Source organism: Triticum aestivum, chromosome 3D (assembly GCF_018294505.1).
Source record: "Triticum aestivum cultivar Chinese Spring chromosome 3D, IWGSC CS RefSeq v2.1, whole genome shotgun sequence".
NCBI lineage: Eukaryota > Viridiplantae > Streptophyta > Magnoliopsida > Poales > Poaceae > Triticum > Triticum aestivum.
The window spans coordinates 61,156,601-61,181,101 of NC_057802.1; the positions used below are offsets into that span (position 1 = coordinate 61,156,601).

At 44.1% G+C, this 24,501-nt stretch overlaps 1 protein-coding gene across 2 annotated transcripts; it reads left to right on the forward strand.

Annotated features, from left to right (window-relative positions):
* Nucleotides 1-20,514: 20,514 nt before the first annotated feature.
* On the forward strand, nucleotides 20,515-22,643 carry LOC123077411 (ribonuclease III domain-containing protein RNC1, chloroplastic). 2 transcript variants are annotated; one of them, XM_044499685.1, is made up of 3 exons: nucleotides 20,515-20,868; nucleotides 20,985-21,175; nucleotides 21,271-22,643. In XM_044499685.1, the coding sequence occupies exons 1-3, from the start codon at nucleotides 20,707-20,709 to the stop codon at nucleotides 21,320-21,322; spliced, it is 405 nt and encodes a 134-aa protein (XP_044355620.1). In that variant the 5' UTR covers nucleotides 20,515-20,706; the 3' UTR covers nucleotides 21,323-22,643. The 2 variants fall into 2 exon arrangements, with proteins under 2 accessions (XP_044355620.1, XP_044355621.1); XM_044499686.1 differs by having other exon boundaries at nucleotides 20,527-20,868; nucleotides 20,985-21,160.
* The last annotated feature ends 1,858 nt before the right edge of the window (nucleotides 22,644-24,501 follow it).

Below are 24,501 nucleotides of genomic sequence, written 5' to 3' on the forward strand. Positions count from 1 at the left end.
CCCTCGCCAACGCGTGCGCGGTGGCTCGCAGCACGAGGAGAAACTTTTGCTTACAAGCGGTGGACGTGCAGCAGTTCATTTGGTGTCAGATTGCTAGGAGTACTACTGTAGTACCCGACTTCCAGAAGAGGAGAAGAGCCAAGGGCAAGGCCACGTACTAACCAGTAGTATACTATAGCCAAAGCTGGTCCACCTTTTTAGAGCATGGTTAATTAATATAGGCGGCTCTTGCAGTGGCACATCATTTAGAGCAAGTACTCTCTTCGTAGGAACTTAAAACGCAGGAATAGGAAAAATAAAGGATTGGAGTGGCATGTCCACTTGAATCCCATAGCATTAACACAGTGTTCCCCTCAGAAAAAACATAGTGTTTGACACAGGAAAAACAAAGGAAGTGAAGAAAAAAAGTTGGAGGGGATGCTAGATTTCCTATTAACACATGATTTCATAGGAAAAAAATCCTATAGCATTCTATCCTATGAATCAAACGACCAATGTAGGAAAATTATGAGGGGGGTCTCTCCAACTGTGTTCCTTGGCTCGCACCTAGCATCACGGTGGTCGAACTTGGAGTCATTCCTCTAGTACACGTGGCATCTCAGATCTGGACACAAGGTGGCATACACCATCAAGGATAATGTTGTCCTCAAAGCTGGACGTACATGGTCAAGGGGGTAAGGGCGGACGTGACCTCTCACTGCGTCCACCATTTGAAGCGGCGCGCCGACCGAGGGCGCCTCCCACTGCAGTCCCAGCTGTACCCGCCTCCTCGCCGCATTCAAAAACCTACATTTACTAATGTGTAAAAGCATGAACGAGGGAAGGCCTTATTTGCAAATGTGGAGAGGGGTGTGGGTATCTTTTTGCAAAATTTTCATAGTTTCCTTCCTACCCGTCATATATAAATCGAACGGCCTATATTGCAGGATGGCAAGCACACCATCATCACCAACTCTGTTTTTTATAAGAGTAGAGATAGAGAAACCCGCGTGGAATGCGAGAAACCCACTCTGTCCACACACTTCTGTTCAGGAGCAGGACGCCGGCCAAGCTCCTCCTTCCACCATTTTCTCCACTCTTTCGGCGGCATCCGACGAGCAGGAAGAGCAGTTCTCTGACATAAAAGTCATCTGGGTGGCCTGCCGAGCCCGGTAGTTACGAGCGAGGTAGCTCGCTGCTCCACCTACCCCGCCTAGCCTGTCGAAGGCAGTTGCCGCACTAAGCCAGCGCGTGGTTCCGCAGCTGGCCGCTCCAATACAGCTCGAGGAAGAGTGCCGACTTGCTCCACGTCGGCTTGTCGGTGAGCACGGCGGCACGGGCATCGTCGCTGCCCTCGACGCCGCCGTATTGTACAGCGCTTCCAGTGCCTGCGACTGTGCCATCCGGCGTCGACACACGTGTAGCCACGCCATGCAGGCAGAGAAAGAAGCCGTCGCGGATGTCGACGAGGTGACGCGGCTACGCGGATGTCGATGATATAACGTACAGCACGTCCCCGCCCGCCGCCATCATCGAGGAGAAGTAAAACACGGGAGGCGGCCGCCGATTGTATCCCATGAAGGCCACCGCCGAGGCGACGCCGGCGAAAATAGCCGGTGTCTTGCACGATTCTTCTTCAGCTGGATGCTGGAGGAGGACAAAGAGATCGGGCGGCAGCCATTTAGATTATGTATATTAATTCTACCAGGCTGGTTGTAATGGGAGTACCATAAGTAGTATCATGCATGCCAACTAGGCAAATTTGATGAGGTGGCGTAGAATTAAATGAAGAAAGAGAGGGTTGAGTATCATATTATGATACTGTATGGAATTAAGTTACTCCCACTGTGGTTAGTCTTAGGCCTTGTTCAGTTCAACCTCCTTCCAAGGGTTTGGGGAGGAATGGAGGGGAATTTGGCTTGTACATGATTTAATCCCCCACAATCCCTGTTAATCCCCCTTAAAACCCCTTGAACCGCACATGCCCTTGTTATCACATAATCATAATGCAATTGTTATGCATGTTAATGTAAGCCCCCGTTAATCTAGTGCCAGTGTTGATTTGATGTGATGGCACTTCTTAGATAATGGCACTTTTCCATATTGTCACTGTAATGCCATTGATAACATATGAGATGTTGTTGTTAATATGCCGCTGCAAAAAAATGGCACTGCCTAAATAACCCTGTTACATATTTGTGCAAATAGGGTTGTCTATCTCAATATGGTGTCTATTTGTGCAAACGGAAGCACAAACCTCAATTTTAGTGGAACCTGCTATCGGCTGACCTCACGGTGCTCCAGGTATTCCTACATTCTTAACTAGGTAGAATGACCAACGCAAGATGAAATAAGCTTATTGGTACGTTGACCGATGAGGATCCATAATTAAGCTGGAGGCGTCTCTTATTTTTCTTTCGAATGGGCAATAAGCTGGAGAGCTGGAGAGTGTCTCTAATGGGCTGCCTCTAGTGTTAAGGCCCTCTAGTACGAAACACGGGCAGTCGACTGGGCCGATACAAAAGCCTATCCATCTTAAAGCCCATTTGTTTTTGTTTTTTGCGAGGAGAAGCCCATATTTCTTGAAGAGGGAGCAATCCCAGAAAAACCCTCCTTCCTGCTCGCTTCCACTTATACTGCAGCTCGCTGGACTCTCCCGCTTCCGTCACCCCACCCCCAATTCCCCCCGCTCCCCATCTTCCTCACTCGTACAGAAAACCCCCGCTCACCTTCTTCCTCACTCGTATAGAAAACGCCTACTCCTCTTCTTTCACTCCTACAGAAAACCCCAACCCTCCTTCTTCCCCACTCGCACTGCCACTAGGCTCGTCTCTGGCTACTCTGCTCAAACCCGTGAGCTCAACGCGATGCCCGCAAGGAAAATGGAGTCGGCTGGCCCCAGCGCTAAGAAGATGACTCGCCAGCGGCGACGCCGGTTGTAGATCCTGCACTCGGCAACGCGAGGAGAAGCGGAGAACCCCCCCCCCCACCTGGATCTGAGGAACCCGTAGAATCTCTGGTGGACCGCATCAGCGATCTCCCGGACGACATCCTTGGGGAGATCATCTCGCTTCTCCCCACCAAGGATTGTTGCCGCACACAAGTCCTCTCAACTAGGTGGCGCCCTCTATGGTGCACCGCACCCCTCAATCTAGACTGTCGTCAGATATCTGTCCTTCTTGAATTTGATCTCCTCAGAGCCATCTTCTCCTCTCACCAGCAGGGCCCCGTTCAATGCCTCTGCATCCCGACATGCTACCTGTTGTCCATACCCTGCACAGTGGACTCTTGGCTAACATCCCTTGAATTCGAAAAACTCCAGTAGTTTGAGTTCTACCATTACCACGAAAGTTTCATACCATGAACCGAACACCGAGAATTTGTGCCCATGCCACTGTTGTCCATCTCGTGGTTTTCCTCCTCTCCCTCCACACCGCCACCTTCGCCCAGTGCCATCTACCAGACGATCTGGTACAAATGCTTCGACTCCCTCTGCTAAAAAAACGTTCGCTTGTGGTGGTTTATCTGTTGGAGACCTCACTGCATAGCATCATCCAATCCAGTTGCCCTGCCCTGGAGCGCTTGCTGATTGTTTTTGGAATAGAAATCCCTATCAGTTATCTCCAAATAAAGTCGCCTCACCTTAATAGCATTGGAATTTGTTTTGAAGGATAGCAGCTCATCATCGAAGATGCCCCTTCACTTCAAAGGTTGCTCCTTCATTATTGTTATAAACCTTCGCAAATAGATGTCATCTCTGCGCCCAAACTAGAGACCTTGGGTGTAATTCGTGATCCGTTTAATGATCACAACAAGTTGGTGTTTGGCTCCTCACTTTTTCAGGTACCGTATATTATCATCTACACATTTGTAATCATAAGCTACATTTTTCATTTGTGCGCATAAGTTTTATATCATCTTGGAGTTCACTTTGGGTACTAATATTATGTTATATGCTGAATGAAGAGTTTGTCCATGGATAGCCTATCAATGATGCTGGATTCTGTCAAGATCTTATATATCGGAATGTATAGTTATGATCTGAACATAATTATCGGCTTGCTGCGATGCTTTCGATGTCTGGAGAATTTATATATAAAGGTGATGATTTCATGCACATTGAAAGCCCGTATATATTGTACTAGAATTAATCGTTCAACTGTCGCTCTTTCGACATACTCTTTTTTCAGACCTTAACTGTTTTCAATATTCATGTCTACTTAGGCACTAACACATGGAGAAAAACATATAACCAATCGGTGGCGTAATAAGCACAAGGATTTTCTCAGTTCTCATGACATTTGTTTGAGGAAAATAACGATGGAAGGATATGCATCCAACCAGGCAAACAGAAGCTTTGTCACATTCTTCATATTGAATGCGAGGTTACTATTGTCCATGAGGCTTAAGTTTTTCAACAACAGATTTCTCACGACGGACATGTTGAACAGCAAAAAAGAAGTTTCAGGTGGACAAATGAGCTTCTGAACGTGCTTGGCTTCTATTTACAACAACTTGTAGTCATCCTCCAATAAATGTTTTTGCACAGGATACTGATTTTATGGATCAGATCGATCCATTTGTTTGTGACTGCAAAAAAGAGTGGTTGAGTTAGATGTTATTGCCATGTTCAATCTGGGTTTTGTCTAAATTTGATGAGCAATTAATCCTTGGGCTTTTTGTACCATTTGTAAGCTTGAGTTACATGTTGTTGCCCTCGTACTCCCCTCCGCCTGCCACTACACTACCGCATCTTCCATGGCTCCTGTTCGTTCTCCGCCTTGGTTCGCTTGTTGTGCCCGCCGCCGTCTAGCGTTGTCAACATGGTCTACAACCGAGAGGAATCAGGAGATGACTGTACATGGAGGGGCTGAAAGTAGGGACCCACCAGGGTCATTGCATTACGCAAGTAGGTACCTCGTTATTACAAGCCAAAAAAATACTTCCTCCTAATTGTTTGATAACTAGGTCCCACGCCATTGTCAATGTAGTCAATAAATAAGAAAATTACACAACGAGCGGATAACACCAGGGACCCAGCAGCTCGCCCAGTTGTTTTTTACTTTTAGAGACGGAGCTCAACTGCGCGCTGTGCGGGGGCTGTGGCCCATCTAGCCCACGCTTACGCTTTTATTTAAGCACATGACGAGCCCAGTTGATATCTTTTTTCTTTCTGAAAATGGCTAGCCCAGTTTTTTTTGGAGAATACCCAACCGAGGCCTACTTGCTTTTCTCAGCCCTGCTGGGCTGTAAATCTTTCAAGATGAGGAGGGATGTAAGTAAAGAGATGGGCATCCCCGGAAAATGGGCTATAAGTTGTAAGAAATGGGCTGTAAAAAATTTAACCAAAGCCAACCGGCAATTACATTCAAATATTGTTTTTTCTATATTTCTCTACTCTATAAAAATCAGAGTTGGTGATGATGGTATGCCTGCCATCCTGCAATATAGGTCGTCCGATCTATATCTAACGGATAGGAAGGAAACTATGACAATTTACCCGCACTCCTCTCCACATTTGCAGATAAGGCCTTCCCTCGTTCATCCTTTTCTCCCACAAGATAAACAATCATACAAATGCATCTTGATGTTCCATGCAACACATGGGCATCTTGCTAGTCAAGATTTTAAATTTCATTCTTTTTTTGTGGAGAATTGTTTTTGAATTTTATTTTGATATAATTTTTTAAAAATTATTTTTAACGTGACTCAAAATTTCATGATTAAAAGCGTTCGGACTGAAATATGCAAAATTTCGTTGAATTTTTTAGCAGTGCCCAGAATATGGTCTGTAATGCTAATAAAAAGAATATGGGCTTCAAAATATCCTTAAGAATTAGCAAATGGGCTGTAAATTATTGAAAATAATGGCTAATGGGTTGTATGCTATTTTCCACAGATTTGGAGGCTGACTTCTCGGCCTACTAGGTTGACGATGACGCTGTCCTAAAAAATATTTTGACGCGTACGCAAGGCTTTGTCAACTTAGTCAACACAGAGCAGTGATTGTTGGATGTCCATCCAACGGCCGTCGTGCTTCTTCAATCTCTGATCTTCCTGCTCCAGCCGCCCAAACCAGCACCGGCGGGACTGCCTACTCCCTCCTCCCAAGGCCGGCTGTGCTGCCGCCAGGCCATCCCGCTACCCACCCGCACATCCTGTTATTTTCCAGCGACGTCAGCCTCACCCCGCAGCCGACCAGTCAACGCTCGTACTCCCCTCAGCGTGGGCATCCGATGTTGTGGCTTCGCCGGCTCCGGGTCGTTCCCTTCCTGGGCCTCGCCCTCGTCCACCGCGTTTGTGCTCTCGGTGCGACGTAGTCAACATGGTCAACAAACAACTGCCATCGGAAGAGCGATGTAAGTGGAGAGGCTGACAGTAGGGACCCACACAAGCAAGTGCCTCCTTATTACGCGCAAAATAATGATTCCTCCACCTGACAACTGGGATCCACCGGAAGGGCCTCTGTATTTCACGAAAAAATGTTCCTCCCACTGACAGCTCGGACCTACTAGCTATATCTTCGCACGCAAGGAAGTGCCTCCTTATTACGCACAAAAAATGAATACTCCCCCTGCTAGCTGGGACCCACCATAGGGGGAGGCTGACTTGTGGGCCTACTAAGTTGACGTGAATGGAGGGCTTTGTCAACTTAGTCAATATGAACGATTCTAGCTCTAGTGACCGTACGATGTCCATCCAACGGCTGTAGTGCTTCTTCAACCTCTGGTCTTCTTGCTCCAGCCGCCCAAACCAGCGCCGGTCATGCCGCCTGCTCCTGCCTCCCGTGGCCGGCTCTGCTGTGGCACAGGCCTCACCGCCCCAACCTACTCCAACCTCTGGCCAGGCCATCCCTCTACTCACACAACCCCTGTTATTCTGCGGCGACGACAGCCTCACACCACAGCCGAACTAGTCAACCCTCGTACTCCTTTCCGCGTGGGCATCAACTGCCCTGTCTTCCCCGGCTTTGCATCGTCCCCTTCCTAGGCCTCGCCGTCGTCCATCGCCTTGGTGCTCTCGGCGCGCCGTGCTCAATGTGGTCAAGGAATGACTTTCATCGGAAGAGGACTGTACGTGGAGAGGCTGACAGCTGGGTCCACGGCCGCAGCAAGGAAGTGCCTCCTTATTACGGGCAAAATAATGATTCCTCCACCTGACAGCAGGGACCCACCGGACGGGCCACCGTATTTCATGAAAAAATGTTTCCCCCTGACTACTGGGACCCACCAGCTACATCTTCGCACGCAAGGGAGTGCGTCCATATTACGGGCAAAAAATATGATTCTCCCCCTGAGAGCTGGGACCCACTAGCTATATCTTCGCATGCAAGGAAGTGCCTCCTTACCTCCCTGACAGCTGGGACCCACCCGATCGAACCGTACATAGGGTTATCTGTCTGGTCGCGAACGTGTAGGTACATACTGGTCGATCGGTCTGTCTGCAGGCTACAGCGATGAACCGTGGCCGAGTAAGGAAGGGCACGTGTCGTAGTAGAGGCGCGGGCGTAGCATGTCACGCAGTCCCGTCTATATCGTGTACATGTACGTACAGCCAGGGTGCAAGAAAGTAAATACAGCCACGTACGTACATACGGGCGGGGTCTCGAACGCCTACTCGCGCATACTTACGGCCAGGGCTCGTGTACATGGAGAGGCAGCGGAGAGCAGCGACGGCGTCCTGTTCATCGGAAGCCAACCGGCTGGGCCGGAATGGAGAAACTGCGTCGTGTTCATCGGGAGGCAATGGAATGCGTCCTGTTCATCGGTAGCCAACCAGCTTGGATGGAACAGTTGAAACGAGGCCTGGCGTACCGCAGAATGGAGGAAACGGCCTTCTGTTCGACTGCCTATGGTCGAAACGGGATCATGTTCACCGGGAGGGGTCTGGTGTACCGCAAAACGGAGGAAACGGGGTCCTCTTTGACCTCCTACGGTCGAAATGGGGTCCTGTTGATCGGGAGGGGTGTGGCGTACCGCAAAACGGAGGAAACGGACTTCTCTTCGACCTCCTACGGTCGAAACAGGGGTCATGTTCATTAGGAGGGTGTGGCGTACCGCAAAACGGGACTCCATGGGCTACTGTTCATCCACCGTCTACTGCCTCGCTCCAGCCTCCACGGGCTACTGTTCATCCACCGTCGACCTCGTCCAGCCTCCACCTGCACTATTCATCCATCGCGTCTCCCTCCTGCCTCCACCAGCTATTGTTCATCCATGGGCTCCTGTTCATCCAGCCTCCACCGGCTACTGTTCAACCAACCCTCCACGGGTTACTGTTCATCCATCCCTCCACCGGCTACTGTTCAATCAGCCCTCCATGGGGTCCTGTTCATCCACCCCCAACATGCTCGATCGGGGTCCTGTTCATCCAGCGGAAATGGCCTCTAGCTACTACCACGGGGTCCTATTCTTCCAACCCCCACCGGGTACTGTTCATCCAATACCGAACAACGCTCACTGTTCGTCAAGAGGCAGCAGGTTCGATCGTCTTCAGTTAGCAGCAATAGCGAAGGAATTGCTCGAACGGGTTCAGTTAACAGCCAGATCGATTGATCGCTCGGGTTCCGTAATGTGTAGCCTGCAGTGCAATCGCTCGGGTTCAGTAGGCGAATGCCTCGCTCGGGTTCAGTTAGAGCCCAACGCCTCGCACCCATGTGTGTACGTGTACGAGAGAAACGTGCAATCCCTCTGTGCATCGCTCGGCCCCGACCACCCATCGTAACCGGGAACTCCCCGATATTTTCCTTGCCCTTGCTTCTAACACAGTTTTTTCCGTCATGGACGGCCCAAATAATGTCATGCAGCTGCGTCTCCGGCCCGCCCAGGACGAAAAGCCCATTTTCTGTCATGATTTTTTGTCATAGAAGTAGGAGCCCACCACATCTATGATGATACCGGGTTTTGTCACAATTATCATCATAGAAGTGTCATAAGCATGACAAAAAAAATTCGTTCGGCCCAAAATGTCACGGATGTGTCTATTTTTTTGTAGCGATAAAGGCTTTTTGTAATCTAAAAATATAAAAATGGCAAGGTCGCAAGTGATAAAATGGAGCAAATGGTATTACAATGCTTAGAAACAAGGCCTAGGTTCATACTTTCACTAGTGTAATCTCTCAACAGTGCTAACATAATTGAATCATATAACAGTCCCTCAACATGCAACAAAGAATCACTCCAAAGTTTCTACCGGAGAAAGTAGGACGAAAACGTGTATCGACCTATGTGCCTAGATTACCCTAATGTCACCATGGGAACCCACAAGTTGAATACCAAAACATACATCAAGTAACTCAATAGAACACCCCATTGTCACCATGGGTATCCACGTGCAAGACATATATCAAGTGATCTCAAATCCAATATTCAATCCAACACAACGAAACCTCGAAGAGCAAGATTCAATTCATCACAACAAGATAGAGAGGGAAGAACACCATATGATGTGACTATATTAACAAAGCCCATGGTTACATCAAGATCGTGTCGGATCAAGAACACAAGAGAGAGAGAGAGAGAGAGAGAGAGAGAGAGATCAAACACTTAGCTAGCTACTGGTACATACCCTCAGCCCCGACGGTGAATGATACGTCCAATTTGCATCATGCTTTTATATTGATATTTATTGCATTATGGGCTGTTAGTACACATTATGGTACAATACTTATGCCTTTTCTCTCTTATTTTACAAGGTTTACACAAAGAGGGGGACTGCCGGTAGCTGGAATTCTGGACAGGAAAGGAGCAAATCTGAGAGACCTATTCTGCACAACTCCAAAAGTCCTGAAAATTTATGGAGAATTATTTTCGAATATATCAAAAATATTGGGCGGACAAAATACCATAGGGACCCACCAGGAGGCCACAAGCCTAGGGGCGCGCCCTACCCCCTGGGCGCGCCCTTGTGGCTTGTGAGCCCCTGTCAGGTCTCCGGTCCCCATCTTCTGCTATATTATGTCTTTTCACCTGGAAAAAATCTAAAGCAAGATTTTGGGACGAAGCGTCGCCGTCTCGAGGCGGAACCTGGGCAGAAGCAATCTAGGGCTCCGGCGGAGCTGTTCTGCCGGGGAAACTTCCCTCCCGGAGGGGGAAATCGAAGCCATCGTCATCACCAACGATCCTCTCATCGAGAGGGGGTCAATCGCCATCAACATCTTCACCAGCACCATCTCCTCTCAAACCCTAGTTCATCTCTTGTATCCAATCTTTGTCTCAAAACCTCAGATTGGTACCTGTGGGTTGCTAGTAGTGTTGATTACACCTTGTAGTTGATGCTACTTGGTTTATCCGGTGGAAGATCTTATGTTCAGATCCTTAATGCTATTTAATACCCCTCTGATTATGAACATGAATATGTTTTGTGAGTAGTTACGTTTGTTCCTGAGGACATGGGAGAAGTCTTATTACAAGTAATCATGTGAATTTGGTATTCGTTCGATATTTTGATGAGATGTATGTTGTCTCTCCTCTAGTGGTGTTATGTAAACGTCAACTACATGACACTTCACCATGATTTGGGCCTAGGGTAAGGCATTGGGAAGTAATAAGTAGATGATGGGTTGCTAGAGTGATAGAAGCTTAAACCCTAGTTTATGCGTTGCTTCGTAAGGGGCTAATTTGGATCCACATGTTTCATGCTATGGTTAGATTTACCTTAATTCTTCTTTCGTAGTTGCGGATGCTTGCGAGAGGGGTTCATCATAAGTGGGAGGCTTTTCCAAGTCAGGACAGCACCCAAGCACCGGTCCACCCACATATCAAATTATCAAAGTAACAAACGTGAATCATATGAGCATGATGAAAACTAACTTGACAACAATTCCCATGTGTCCTCGGGAGCGCTTTGCTTCATATAAGAGTTCGTCCAGGCTTGTCCTTTGCTACAAAAAGGATTGGGCCACCTTTCTGCACCTTAGTTACTTTTTTTACTTGTTACCCATTACGAATTATCTTATCACACAACTATCTGTTACCAATAATTTCTGTGCTTGCAGAGAATACCTTGTTGAAAACCGCTTGTCATTTCCTTCTGCTCCTCGTTGGGTTCGACACTCTTACTTATCAAAAGAACTAAGATAGATCCCCTATACTTGTGGGTCATCAAGACTCTTTTCTGGCGCCGTTGCCGGGGAGTGAAGCGCCTTTGGCGGGTGGAATTTGGTAAGGAAACATTTATATTACGTGCTGAAATTTACTGTCACTTGTCACAATGGAAAATAATCCTTTGAGGGGCTTGTTCGGGGTATCTTCACCCCGACCGGTAGAGCAAGAAGTTTCTCCTCAACCTACTAAACCTACTGAAAATATTTATTACGAAATTCCTTCGGGTATGATAGAGAAACTGCTAGCTAATCCTTATGCAGGAGATGGAATGCTACATCCTGATATGCATCTAATCTATGTAGATGAAGTTTTTGAATTATTTAAGCTTGCAGGTTTGCCCGAGGATGATTTCAAGAAGAAGGTCTTCCCTTTATCTTTGAAGGGAAAGGCATTGACATGGTATAGGCTATGTGATGATATTGGATCTTGGAACTACAACCGATTGAAATTGGAATTTCATCAGAAGTTTTATCATATGCATCTGGTTCATCGCGATCGGAATTATATATATAATTTTTGGCCTCGTGAAGGAGAAAGCATCGCTCAAGCTTGGGGGACGCTTGAATCTGATTTGACAAGGGCAGTCCTTGTAGAAGGTTAAAAGGCAACTTGTATATCACCTTTGTGGTTTTACGTAGATAAGAACGGTTCTTATAGTTTGCCCTGGCAGCCACGTAAAAATTGCAACAAAAAAGTAGAGGACGTCTAACTTATTTTTGCAGGGCATGTTGTGATGTGGTATGGCCAAAACGTGATGTGATATATGTTGATGTATGAGATGGTCATGTTTTGTAATAGATTCACGACTTGCATGTAATTGCTTCATTTTATTGCTATGTGTTAGCAATAGTTGGCGTAGACAACCACGTGACGACACGATGATTGAGATCATGATGATAGAGATCATGGTGTCATACTGGTGACGATGGAGATCATGCCGGTGCTTTGGAGATGGAGATCGAAAGCATGAGATGATAATGGGCATATCATGTCACATATATTGATTGCATGTGATGTTAATCCTTTTTATGCATCTTATTTTACTTAGAACAACGGTAGCATTATAAGATGATCCCTTCACTAAATTGCAAGATAAAAGTGTTCTCCCTAAGTATGCACCATTGCAAAAGTTTGTCATTTCGAAGCACCTCATGATGATCAGGTGTGATAGACTCTACGTTCACATACAATGGGTGTAAGCCAGTTTTGCACATACGGAATACTTGGGTTAAACTTGACGAGCCTAGCATGTACAGACATGGCCTCGAAACACGGAGGACTGAAAGGTCGAACATGAGTCATATATTAGATATGATCAACATGGAGATGTTCACCATTGATGACTACCCCATCTCACGTGATGATCGGACATGGGTTAGTTGATATGGATCATGTAACACTTAGACAACTTGAGGGATGTTGATTTAAGTGGGAGTTCACTAGTAATTTGATTAACTGAACCAATTATCATGAACATAGTCTAATTGTATTTGCAAATTAATGTTGTAGATCAAAGGCTCGTGTTGTAGCTCCCCTGAATTTTAATGTGTTGCAATGGAAAGAAAAGTTGAAAGATGATGGAAGCAACTATGCGGACTGGGTTCGTAATTTGAGGATTATCCTCACTGCTGCATAGAAGGCTTATGTCCTTAATGCATCGCTCGGTGCGCCACCCCCTCCACCGTCGTCTATGGATGTTGTGAATGTCTGTCAGGCTCGTTCTGATGACTACATGATATATAGTTCAGTGCGCCATGCTTTACGGGTTAGAACTGGGGCTCCAACGATGTTTTGAGCACCACGAAGCATATGAGATGTTCCATGAGCTGAAATTGGTATTTCAAGCTCATGCCCGGGTTGAGAGGTATGACACCTCCGACAAGTTCTTTAGCTGCAAGATGGAGGAGAACACCTCCGTTAAGAGCATGTACTCAGAATGTCTGGGTACTACAACCGCTTGAATCAGTTGGGAGTTAATCTTCCAGATGAAGTAGCGATTGAAAGTTCTTCAGTCACTGCCACCAAGCTACAAGGGCATTCTGATGAACTATAATATGCAAGGGATGGAGAAAACGATCCCTGAGATCTTCGTGATGCTTAAGGCCGCGGAAGTAGAAATCAAGAAAGAGCATCAAGTGTTGATGGTCAATAAGACCACCAGTTTCAAGAAGGGCAAGAGAAAGAAAGGGAACTTCAAGAAGAATGGCAAGTCAATTGCCGCTTCCATGAAGAAACCCAAGGCTGGACCTAAACCCGAGACTGAGTGCTTCTATTGCAAGGGGAAAGGCCACTAGAAGCGGAACTGCCCCAAGTACTTGGTAGATAAGAAGGCTGGCAATGTCAAGAAAGGTATATTTGATATACATGTTATTTATGTGTACCTTACTAGTGCTCGTAGTAGCGCCTGGGTAGTTTATACTGGTTCGGTTGCTAATATCTGTAACTCAAAACAGGAGTTGCGGAATAAACGAAGACTAGCTAAGGATGAAGTGACGATGCGCGTCGGAAATGGTTCCAAGGTTGATGTGATCGCCGTCGGCACACTCCCTCTACATTTACCTTCGGGGTTAGTTATGAACCTAAATAATTGTTATTTGGTGCTTGCATTGAGCATGAACATTATATCTAGATCTTATTTATTATGAGACGATTATTCATTTAAGTCAGAGAATAATGGTTGTCCTATTTATATGGATAATATCTTTTATGGTCATGCACCCCTTGTGAATGGTTTATTCTTGTTGAATCTCGATCGTAATGATACACATGCTCATCATATTGATGACAAAAGATGCAAAGTTAATGATGATAGTACCACATACTTGTGGCACTGCCGCTTAGGTCATATTGGTGTAAAGCGCATGAAGAAACTCCATCCTGATGGACTTTTGGAATCACTTGATTATGAATCATTTGAAACATGTGAACCATGCCTCATGGGCAAGATGACTAAAACCCCGTTTTCTGGAACAATAGGATGGGCAAGTGACTTATTGGAAATAATACATACCGATGTATGCGGTCCGATGAGTGTTGAAGCACGCGGTGGATATCGTTATTTTCTTACCTTCACGGATGATTTGAGTAGATATGGGTATGTTTACTTAATGAAACACAAGTCTGAAACATTTGAAAAGTTCAAGGAATTTCAGAATGAAGTGGAAAATCATCGTAAGAAGAAAATAAAGTTTCTATGATATGATCGTGGAGGTGAATATTTGAGTTACGAGTTTGGCGCTCATTTAAGACAATGTGAAATTGTTTCACAACTCACGTCACCTGGAACATCACAGTGTAATGGTGTGTCTGATCGTTGTAATCATACTTTATTAGATATGGTGCGTTCTATGATGTCTCTTACCGATTTGCCACTATCATTTTGGGGTCATGCATTAGAGATAGTCACATTCACTTTGAGTAGGGCACCGTCTAAATCCATTGAGATGACACCATATGAATTATGGTTTGCCAAGAAACCTAAGTTGTCATTTCTTAAAGTTTGGGGATGCGATGCTTATGTAAAGAGGCTTCAGCCTGATAAGCTCGCGCCCAAAGTGGACAAGTGCGTCTTCATAGGATACCCTAAAGAGACCATAGGGTATACCTTCTATCATATATCCGAGGGCAAGATTTTTGTTGCTAAGAATGGGTCCTTTCTAGAGAAGGAGTTTCTCTCGAAAGAAGTGAGTGGGAGGAAAGTAGAACTTGATGAGGTAATCGTACCTTCTCTTGAACTAGAGAGTAGCACATCACATAATGAAGTTTCCATGATGCTGCACCAGCCGGAGAGGAAGCTAATGATGATGATCATGAAACTTTGGATCAAGTTACTACTGAACTTTGTACATCGATCAGGAAACATTTCGCACCAGAGTGGTACGGTAATCCTGTCCTGGAAGTTATGTTGTTAGACAATGATGAGCCCGGATTCCGAAAAATGGCTAGAGGCCATGAAATCCGAGATAGGATCCATGTATGAGAATAAAGTATGGACTTTGGTGGACCTGCCCGATAACCGGCAGGGTATTGAGAACAAATGGATCTTTAAGAAGAAGACAGACGCGGATGGAAATGTCACCGTCTATAAAGCTCGACTTGTCGCAAAGGGTTTTCGACAAATTTCAATGAGTTGACTGTGATGAGACTTTCTCACCCATAGCGATGCTTAAGTCTGTTAGAATTATGTTAGCAATTATCGAATATTACGACTATGAAATCTGGCAGATGAACGTAAAAAAGCATTCCTTAACGAATTCCTTAAGGAAGAGTTCTATATGATGCAACCGGAATGTTTTGTGGATCCTAAGGATGTTAACAATGTATGCAAGCTCCAGCGATCCATCTATGGACTAGGGCAAGCAACTCGGAGTTGAAATATACGTTTTGATGAGGTGATCAGGGCTTTTTGTTTTATACAATCTCACGGAGAAGTTTGTATTTGCAAGAAAGTGAGTGGAAGCTCTATAGCATTCTAATACTATATGTGGATGGCATATTATTGATTGGAAATAATATAGAATTTCTGAAAAACATAAAGGGTTATTTGAACAAGAGTTTTTCAATGAAAGACCTAGGTGAAGCTGCTTACATATTGGGCATTAAGATCTATAGAGATAGATTGTTTCCTTTTCTGTTTTTCTTCTCACATTTTTATTTCATTTTTTGATTCCATTTTTTTTACTTTTGTTTACACTTTCAAATATTCTAAACATATATTTACAAAATAGACTATCTATAATATTTTGAAAAATATTAATCATGCATTTGAAAAATGTTGAATGTGCATACAAAAAATGTTGACCATGTACTGAAAAAAATGATGAAATCTTTAGATTATGTATATAAAAATATTAATCAAAGAATTTGAAAAAATGTTGAACAAGTATTAAAAAATGTTAGATAAAGCATTTAAAAATGTTAAATGTGTACAGGAAAATTGTTGACTATTTATTAAAAAAATATGAAATTTCTTGATCATATATATAAAATGTTAATCTTCATATGAAAAATGTTGAACAAGTATTTGTAAAATATTGATCAAGCATTTGAAAACTGTTAAATGTGTATAGAAAAAATGTTGACCATGTATTAAAAAATGATGAAAATTCTTGATCATGTATATTAAAATATTAATCAAGCATTTGAAAAAATGTTGAACAAGTATTTGTAAAATATTGATCAAGCATTTGAAAAAAGTTAAATGTATGTGGAAAAAATGTTGACAAAGTATTAAAAAATGATGAATTTTGCTGATCATGTGTATATAAAATGTTAATCAAGAAATTGAAAAAATGTTGAACAAGTAATTAAAAAGCTCAATCAAGCATTTGGATGTATAGAAAAAATGTTGACAATGTGTCCCAAAAATTGTTAATATTGCATTTAGAAAATGTTAATGAAGTATTTCAAAAAATGTTAAATCTGCATAGAAAAAAAGTTGACCATGTATTAGAAATTGTTAATCTTGTATATGAAAAGTATTAATCAAACAAATGAAAAAGTTTAAAAGTGTGTGTAGGAAAAATGTTGACCATGTATGAAAAAAATATTAATATTGTATTTGAATAATGTTAAGGCATTTGGAAAATGTTTAAATGTGTGTTGAAATTTTTTTGACCATGCATTACTTTTTTTGCTACATATAAGAAGAATGTAGAATGAAACCAAAAGAAACAAAGAAACCTCAAAAGAAAAGCAAGAGAGTAGAAGAAATAAGAAAACCAAACGAAAAACAAAGAAGACAAAAAAGTAAAACAAAAAACCGATGAAAAATAAGAAAGAAACAAAGAAACAAAAGCAAAGAAAAAAGGAAAAGCCCAGTGAAAACCGAGAAAGTAATAAGAAAACAAAATAAAAACAACAAAAAAGAAAGAAAAGAAAAAACCAATTGAAACAATGAGAAAACAAAAGAAAAAAACAAAATATAAAAACCTGGAAAAACGAAAAAGGAACAGGGGAAACCCGACTCGTTTTGACTTAAGAAAGCGCGACCTACTATTTAGTCACGAACGGGAGTCTAGCGCAGTGGCTAGCTGCCCTCGCGATCAACTAGGGGACCAAGATTCGATTCCTCCGTGGGGGCGCATAGCTCTCTTTTCTTTATCTTCCTACTAGCAAACATGCCCGTGCGATGCAACGGGAGAATAAAACATCACATGCCCCTAACCGATAAATATGATCGATCAAGACTCTCTCCTGGATCCACGTCTTATATTTTAACATGGTATCCTATAAGACTCATCTTATTCGTGTTGTTACTTATCCTCCTTTCTGTCAACAATGGCCGTAGTGGTCATCGAACATGGTCAATCATCTCAAGGCGATGAGCACGTCCATCGCACCTCACATGTGTCACTGAACCGCGCTAGCGCAGGAGAACATTTAAAATCTAAAATAATCTCACAGAGTTGGATGAACCGTGTGAGAGCAAGAAAATGTTTAAAACTTTAAAAAATAATATTTCCAGGCTAAGAAAAAATAATTCATATCAACCTAAAGGGGCCAATCACCTCAAGGGCACATGCATTGGGCATATACGTACCAAGCATGTCTCAAAGTGTCATTTTTTTGGGACGAAGTACCTCCGTTTAATTACCCATTTTGTTATAGCTAGCCACGATTTGATTGATTCTCTCTCTCCCATCCAAGCCACGTCCCATTCCACTGGCTGAATTAAAGCAGTTGTTTGTGTTTTAGTTTGTTACTCATGCATGTGGTACATATTTGATGATGCAGGCAGGCATCTAATGTTTCTTTTCTCTTTGATATACTTAAGCCACGCATCTCACTGTTTGATTGGCCCTGCATGCATGCATGCGTGCGTGCTTTTGCTCCCGTTGATTTTCTCACGATGCCTCATGAATGCATGCTTTTCCTCTCGTTGTTTTCCCATGTCTCAAATGCCACGTGAGTGCTAATTTTCGAGAGGTATATTAACTGGTCTGGATGGATGTGAGGGATCGAGGTGGTACTTTTAAATACGTGAAGTGATCGATGCGAGTCAAGCATCAACGATTATTTTAGCAAGGATCGGGATGGACGTATATGTTTGTTTTTTTTGGGCCAAGGCCCAGCCGGCGTACAAGCATACGAAGACGACTTTTTTTCTTGCGGACAGACGCTAAAGATTTTAATACCACCTCGGATAAACCGACTTAAAACTGGGCCGTATGTTGATTATCTGAAACATCAGAAGGGTTTTATGTAAAATAGCATGACCGACCAAAAATACCTATTTTCTGTATTAGTAGGTACTAGGAAAACTGCCCGTGCGTTGCAACGGGACAAAAAATCTCATGTCAATTGCCGGTGCTTCGCTATTGATTAAAAAACAATTGCGATAAACCAAGCGGCAGGCAACGATGCGCCTAAATGAACCAAATGAATAATTAAGTGTATATGGTTGATGGATCAATTAACAATATAATTCTTTGGGATGTTAGTTCGGAACTTGCGATGTGAATGCTAGTGAACTAATCCGGTAAACAACATTATCTTTAAATTACCACACTTATGATAAAAATATCGTACATGTGGTGCTTATTTTGAGTTACCGACATCAGACAATACAATGTGGTAAACTTCATCCAACGTTCAGGCATGCATGCTTATGTCGTGTGCTAACCGTGAAGTCCTTATTCTGTTGCAATATATGCAAGATTCTCTAGAGTTCTATATAGTGCAGGAATCTGTTTTTGATTTAAAAAGGAAATTGATTAGATTCTGCATCATAAATAGAGCATACATAACTACTCATAAATTAATTTAATTAGCTTGCAGATAAGCATCTAAATATATGTGTTGTCTGTATAGTAGTGTTTTACTTCTTCTCAGCAACCCCCTTTAAAAATTATGCAACCATTTTGGCTTGCATTATAAGTTTATATTAGCCAACTATGATATTCTGTCTAAATCCTTTTAGATGATTATCACTAAGTAAAGTTAATCTATCCTGCATAGAATTATTAATGTCTTCAAATCTTGGTTGTAGGATATAATTTCTGTAATTACCTTTGTTTAAGAAAGTAAGCCAGTTCACTAAGGTAGGTTACTTTTGTTTAAATAATATTTTTATACTGCGGTATCCCTAAACACAGTTTAAAATAAGCATGAGTAAGTTAATTAATGACGGCGCATGTGTTTCTGGTGTCATGTTTTTCATGGATACAATTTAGGAACCAGAAAAATGTTACAATGTTGTCGATCACATGGTCGATGCCTAGTGAAAAAGCATACCACATCGACAGATTAATCATTACACTATCATCAGAAAATAAAAATATTGCACATGCAACACTTTTAAAGTAATTTTATCTGGATGCAATTGTTGTTGTTCCTCCGTAGCATCAATGTTTAGGGCAAAAGTGTGTATAAGGTGGTTGCAAGTTCCTCCCTACCGCATCCAACATGTCCATCTTTAGGGATGTCACAGGTATACCTGGCCATACTTCGGGCCGGGCCGGGCCTAGCCAAGCCTGACGAAAAAAACCCAGGCCCGAGCCCGGCCCGGCCCGGCCATCAGGCCTGTTTTCTGGGCCCGAGCCCGGCCCGAACATGTAAAAGCCCGTCGGGCTCCGGGCCGGCCCGGCCCGACCTTCAGAGAAATGCAAAAAAGACGGGCCCGGGCCCGGCCCGGCCTTTGGGCTCAAAATCTAGGCCCAAGCCGGGCCCGGGCCCGGCCCGGCCTTTGGGCTCAAAATCTAGGCCCAAGCCCGGCCCGGGGGCAGCGTCGGGCCGGGCCGGGTCGGGCTTTTTCGGGCCGGGTCGTGCCGGGCCGGGCTTCCCATGGCCAGGTATGGTCACAGGCATGCCATCCTTTTCCCGATCCGGAGCAATAGCTTCGTTGAGATCAACTAAAAACTCTTTTGCGAGGACACGTAAATGTCGGTGTTTGGCCTGGATTGTTTATTATGCGCTCGTATGAATCGAGACCAATATCGCTTGAAGACAATTTATTTTATATTTACTTTACTGGACGTGCAAGCATATATGTTTCCGCCGTGTGTGCCCTAACCTATGTTAGTCGAACATTGTCTAATCATTATTCATGTATGTATGTGTTGTTTTCTTTTTAGTTTTTGTCTAGTAGATACTCCCTCCGTTCCATATTACTTGTCGCTGATTTAGTACAAATCAGCGACAAGTAATATGGAACGGAGGGAGTGGTAGTTAGTATGAGTTTCGTGAGGCACATAAACAGAGTTAAACTTATCTTTTTTAAAGATCAAATTCAACCTTAAAATAAAAAGGCAACGTCTGCATTATTCGGAGAACAAAGACGCACGCTAGCACGTCCGTGTGATGCATCTGGAGATTTTTATCGGCATGTGAACAAACTACTTATATTACAAAAAAGAAAAAATCAAACCTGTGAACATGCGTGCGTGCACGCTAGCTAGCCTCACACGTTGGCTGGTCTAGAAGAAACCAGCCGCGTCGCTGGCGCTTTTCCAGTCTGGACTCGTCGCCTCGCAGAGCTTATCTCCTCAGCTTCTCTTGAGTAATCCACATCCCCCGATCTCCACCTACTACCCAGGTAGCACGACCTCCCCGCATCGCTCGCAGCCCTGGGACACTTCGCCACGGCCGCCGGCACTCCGCCGGATCTCCTGCACCACCGGGCATGGCGCGGGCTCCACACCAGCTCCCCCCGACACTCCGCCGGATCTCCCGCACCACCACCGGGCCATCCATGTCGCGGGCTCCAACACCCGCTCCCCCCGCTTCCCCGGCCATGGCACGGGCAGTTGGGCGGCCATGCTCATGCCCAGCACCGGCCGTCTCGGTGCGCGTCCCGGTTTTCGTATTCAGTTTGGCTCTCTCCCCTCCTTGGCTAGGCATCCAGTGCTGCTTTTTCTCTGGGACTTCATGCGCTTTCTCCTCTTTGTTTGTTCGTGACAGCTGAGCCGTCTCTTCCGGGAGGTCGCACATCGGAAGAAGGCCGTCTCCCCCAAGAAGAAGTACCCGCGGCCTACCCTCGTCGCCGCTATCCGCCGCCGACCGTACCTGGATGGACGCCTCCTTGAGGCCAAGCTTGCGCGTGGCTGCGGCAATCCGGCTTTCTTGGCGTCAACACGGTCTGCATCCATCCAGTACTCTATCCACCAAAGTATTCATCCTCTTTGTTTTAAACCAATTTGAAGATCTTGCACTGATTGATTGTAAATTGAAAAACATTGTTCTCCAGTGCGCATTGGCGGTTGTGCATTACGGCCTCTGCTTCCCTTCGTCGCGCCTGATGCATGCCATGGCGCCCGCGCCCTCAAGCTCCAGCACCAGCCCCGCCTTCCCGCGTCGCGCCGCAGCCCGCGTTCCTCTGCTCCGACCGCGCCCTCGCGCCCGACACCTGCACCGGCCACTCCTCCGGCCCACGCCACACCGGCGACCACCAAGAACCCCGCCACCTCCTCGCCTCCTCTTAGTGCATGTCGCCAGGAGCGCCACCGCCATACTTCCTCCTGACGACTGCGGCAAGCAGCAGCGCCTTCCTTGGCTTCTGCGGCGTGGACGCCGGCGCGCCGGCGCCAAGCAGCGGCGTGTACCCATCGGTGGAGGCTGCGAATGGATAAGAGCCAGTAGAAAATAAGGATTAAGGACTGCGGGCTGAATTCCAACTAATGCAGGTTCTTTTTGCAAAAACAAAACGTTTTTCCAGAGTGCCACTTAAACAGGGACTGCGGGTTGATTTCAAAGAAACACAGGGGCTTTTTTACAAAAACGCTGACGACGTACGACCAGAAGCAGTATTTGCTTTATTAGTAGGGAAAAGATAGATATAGATTTCTATTAACTGTCCGCTATTGGTCTGGCCCGTTGCTGTAGCTCCGACGCGAAAGATCCGTTCAGTCTAGCTTAAAGCGAGATATAGTCGCCGCGCTGGGTGAACGTAGCAACATCTACTAGTGGCAGCGACTACTGTGCTAAATGGGCCAGCCCGCTGTTGGTCAACCGTAGGCGATTCCTGTTATCAATCAGTACGGGTGTCACATAGCTATCATGCCAAGGACGCATATAGTGGCCGGACAGTATCGAATCGACTGTTTCTTTCAATTTTGTTATTTCTTTTTTCTTTTTTCCTTCTTCTAATTTTTTTATTTTAGAAAATACTCTAAAAATAATTTGAAAACTTAAATGTACTAAAAGTTTCCTAAAAATGAAAAAAAATGGTAACTCAGTGCAAAATATTGTTAGTGTCAATTTTTAAAAATGTTGATGACATTATTTGACATTTGAAAATGTTTTGCACATATTCAAAACAATGGACAAACACATATATTTGAGAAATGTTAAATGTGTATGATAAATATTCTAGAAGAATACAAAAATGTATAACCCATATGAAAAAAGTAGACATCTAAAACATTTAACCAAAAAAATTAATCATTTATTTTAAAATGTTAAACACGTAAAAAAATATTCCTGGTGTATAGAAAAAAGTACAACATGTATGAAAAAAATGTACAAGGTGTATGGAAACAAGCATATGGGAAAAAAAATCAACAAATGTTGATCATGATGTAAAAGATGTTAAATGTGTATATAAAATATGTTCTTGATGTATGAGAAAAATCTACAACGTGTATGAACAAAGTTTTACATCCGAATATATGTTTGAAAAATTGGTTAATCATGTAGTTACAAAATGTTAAGGGATATAAAAATTTTGAATATGTATACTAAAATTTGTTATGTGTATGAAAAAGAAATGACACATCAAATCATATATTTGAAATAATCTTAGTCAATTATTTTAAAATGTTCAATGAGACAAAAAATGTGTATCATGTATACAATAATGAAAGGGGGAAGAAAAACCTGATGAAAACTGTAAAAACTAAAGGAAAAATTAAAGAAAACCAATAAAACTGGGGAAGAAGAAGAATGTAATCAAAGGAAACCAATACAAAAAAGGGAAACAATGAAAACAAAAAAAAACACAAAGAGAACGAAAAAACGGGAAAGAACATAGGAAACCGAAGAAACAAAAATAAAGGAAAATAGTTAAACCATGATAGAAACAAATAAAGAGAGAGAAAAAGAAATGACAAACAAGAAAGAAACAAAGAAAAGAAAAAAATCAATGCAAAACGAAAAGGAAACAAAGAATAGAAAAAATCAAGGAAAACGAGAAAGAAACGACGAAAACTGATGCAAAAAATAAAGAAAACAAAAAAAACCGGGAAGAAACAAAGGAAACCGGAAGAAAAAACAAAAGAAACAAAAGAAAAAAAACATAGAAAACTGCCGCAGCGAACACACCAAACATTGCCTCAAAAAAAAGGCGCACGATCCTCAAAAAAAAAAGTACTGCACGCCACATGGAAAGCTTCAGGCGAGGCAGGAGTTACTCTCGCCTGTGGCGAGATATAGTTCTCGCGCCTCCTTTTTGGAGTTCGGCAGCAGAACTCCGTTTTCACATTTCAGTTTATGGTCCGAATGCCATTGCAGATATTCGGCCGAGGTTTGATGAGCTGAGCAGGAGAGTGTTTGTCTCACAAAAAGAGCGAGTGTGTTTGTAAAAACAAAAGTTAAAATTATTTCTCAAAAAAAAGAGTCTGTGTCGTCCGCTAAAAAAGTCATTTTGCGTACACATATTTCTTCCACATCGACGCCATTATATGTGTGTAGTATACTAGCGTACAAGTACCTGTACTAAGTGATTCGAGTACAGATATTTCTTCCGTTGAACTTTTGTACTTGGAGACAGGGAGGACATGTCATCACACGCGTGAGAATTGTCTCGGCGAACCGATAGCAACGTCGTGCCTGCGTGCTTTGCCTGGCCATGTCACATGCGAGTACTATATTGTTACCGCAATCCAATCCACGTCGGACGCGGCTTGGTCGTCGAGTTAAAGGCGCCTGATTCGAGCGGGCGTCAAACCAACGGGTAATAAACGAGGCAATGCGTGGACGTGTGATGCGAGCACTGAGCAAAGCCGAGCAAAGGCATCTCTGGCCGCTCGCCCATGATCATATTGAACCGATCCTTGCCGTCCGATCGTGCCGGCAGTCTCTCGCGTGGCGGGTTTTACTTTGACCACGGCGAGGGAGTCGGCGAGATCGAATCGACGATAGGATCGGCGAAAGAAAGCGTGTGCATAAATAAACCTGCGGGTGCTTTTCACCGGGCCGTCAAGCTCACCGGTGCTTTTGCCAGTGCCAATTGTCACCCACGCCCACGTGGGCGCCTACATGGCCCACGAAGAAGAGAAGATAAAGTAGGAGCCTCCTCAGGACAAGGCAAGAATCCATGTGATATCGGGTCCAACGTGCGTCCAGACGTCCAGTTCAGTTGTTGCTGTTGCAGGGCCAGGTGCTGAAAGAAATTGTCAAGAGTCCAAGTCACTGGAGCTCGAAAGAGAGTAACAAATCGCGGCTCATATGCGCCGATGCGGACACACGTATCGCCCATCGT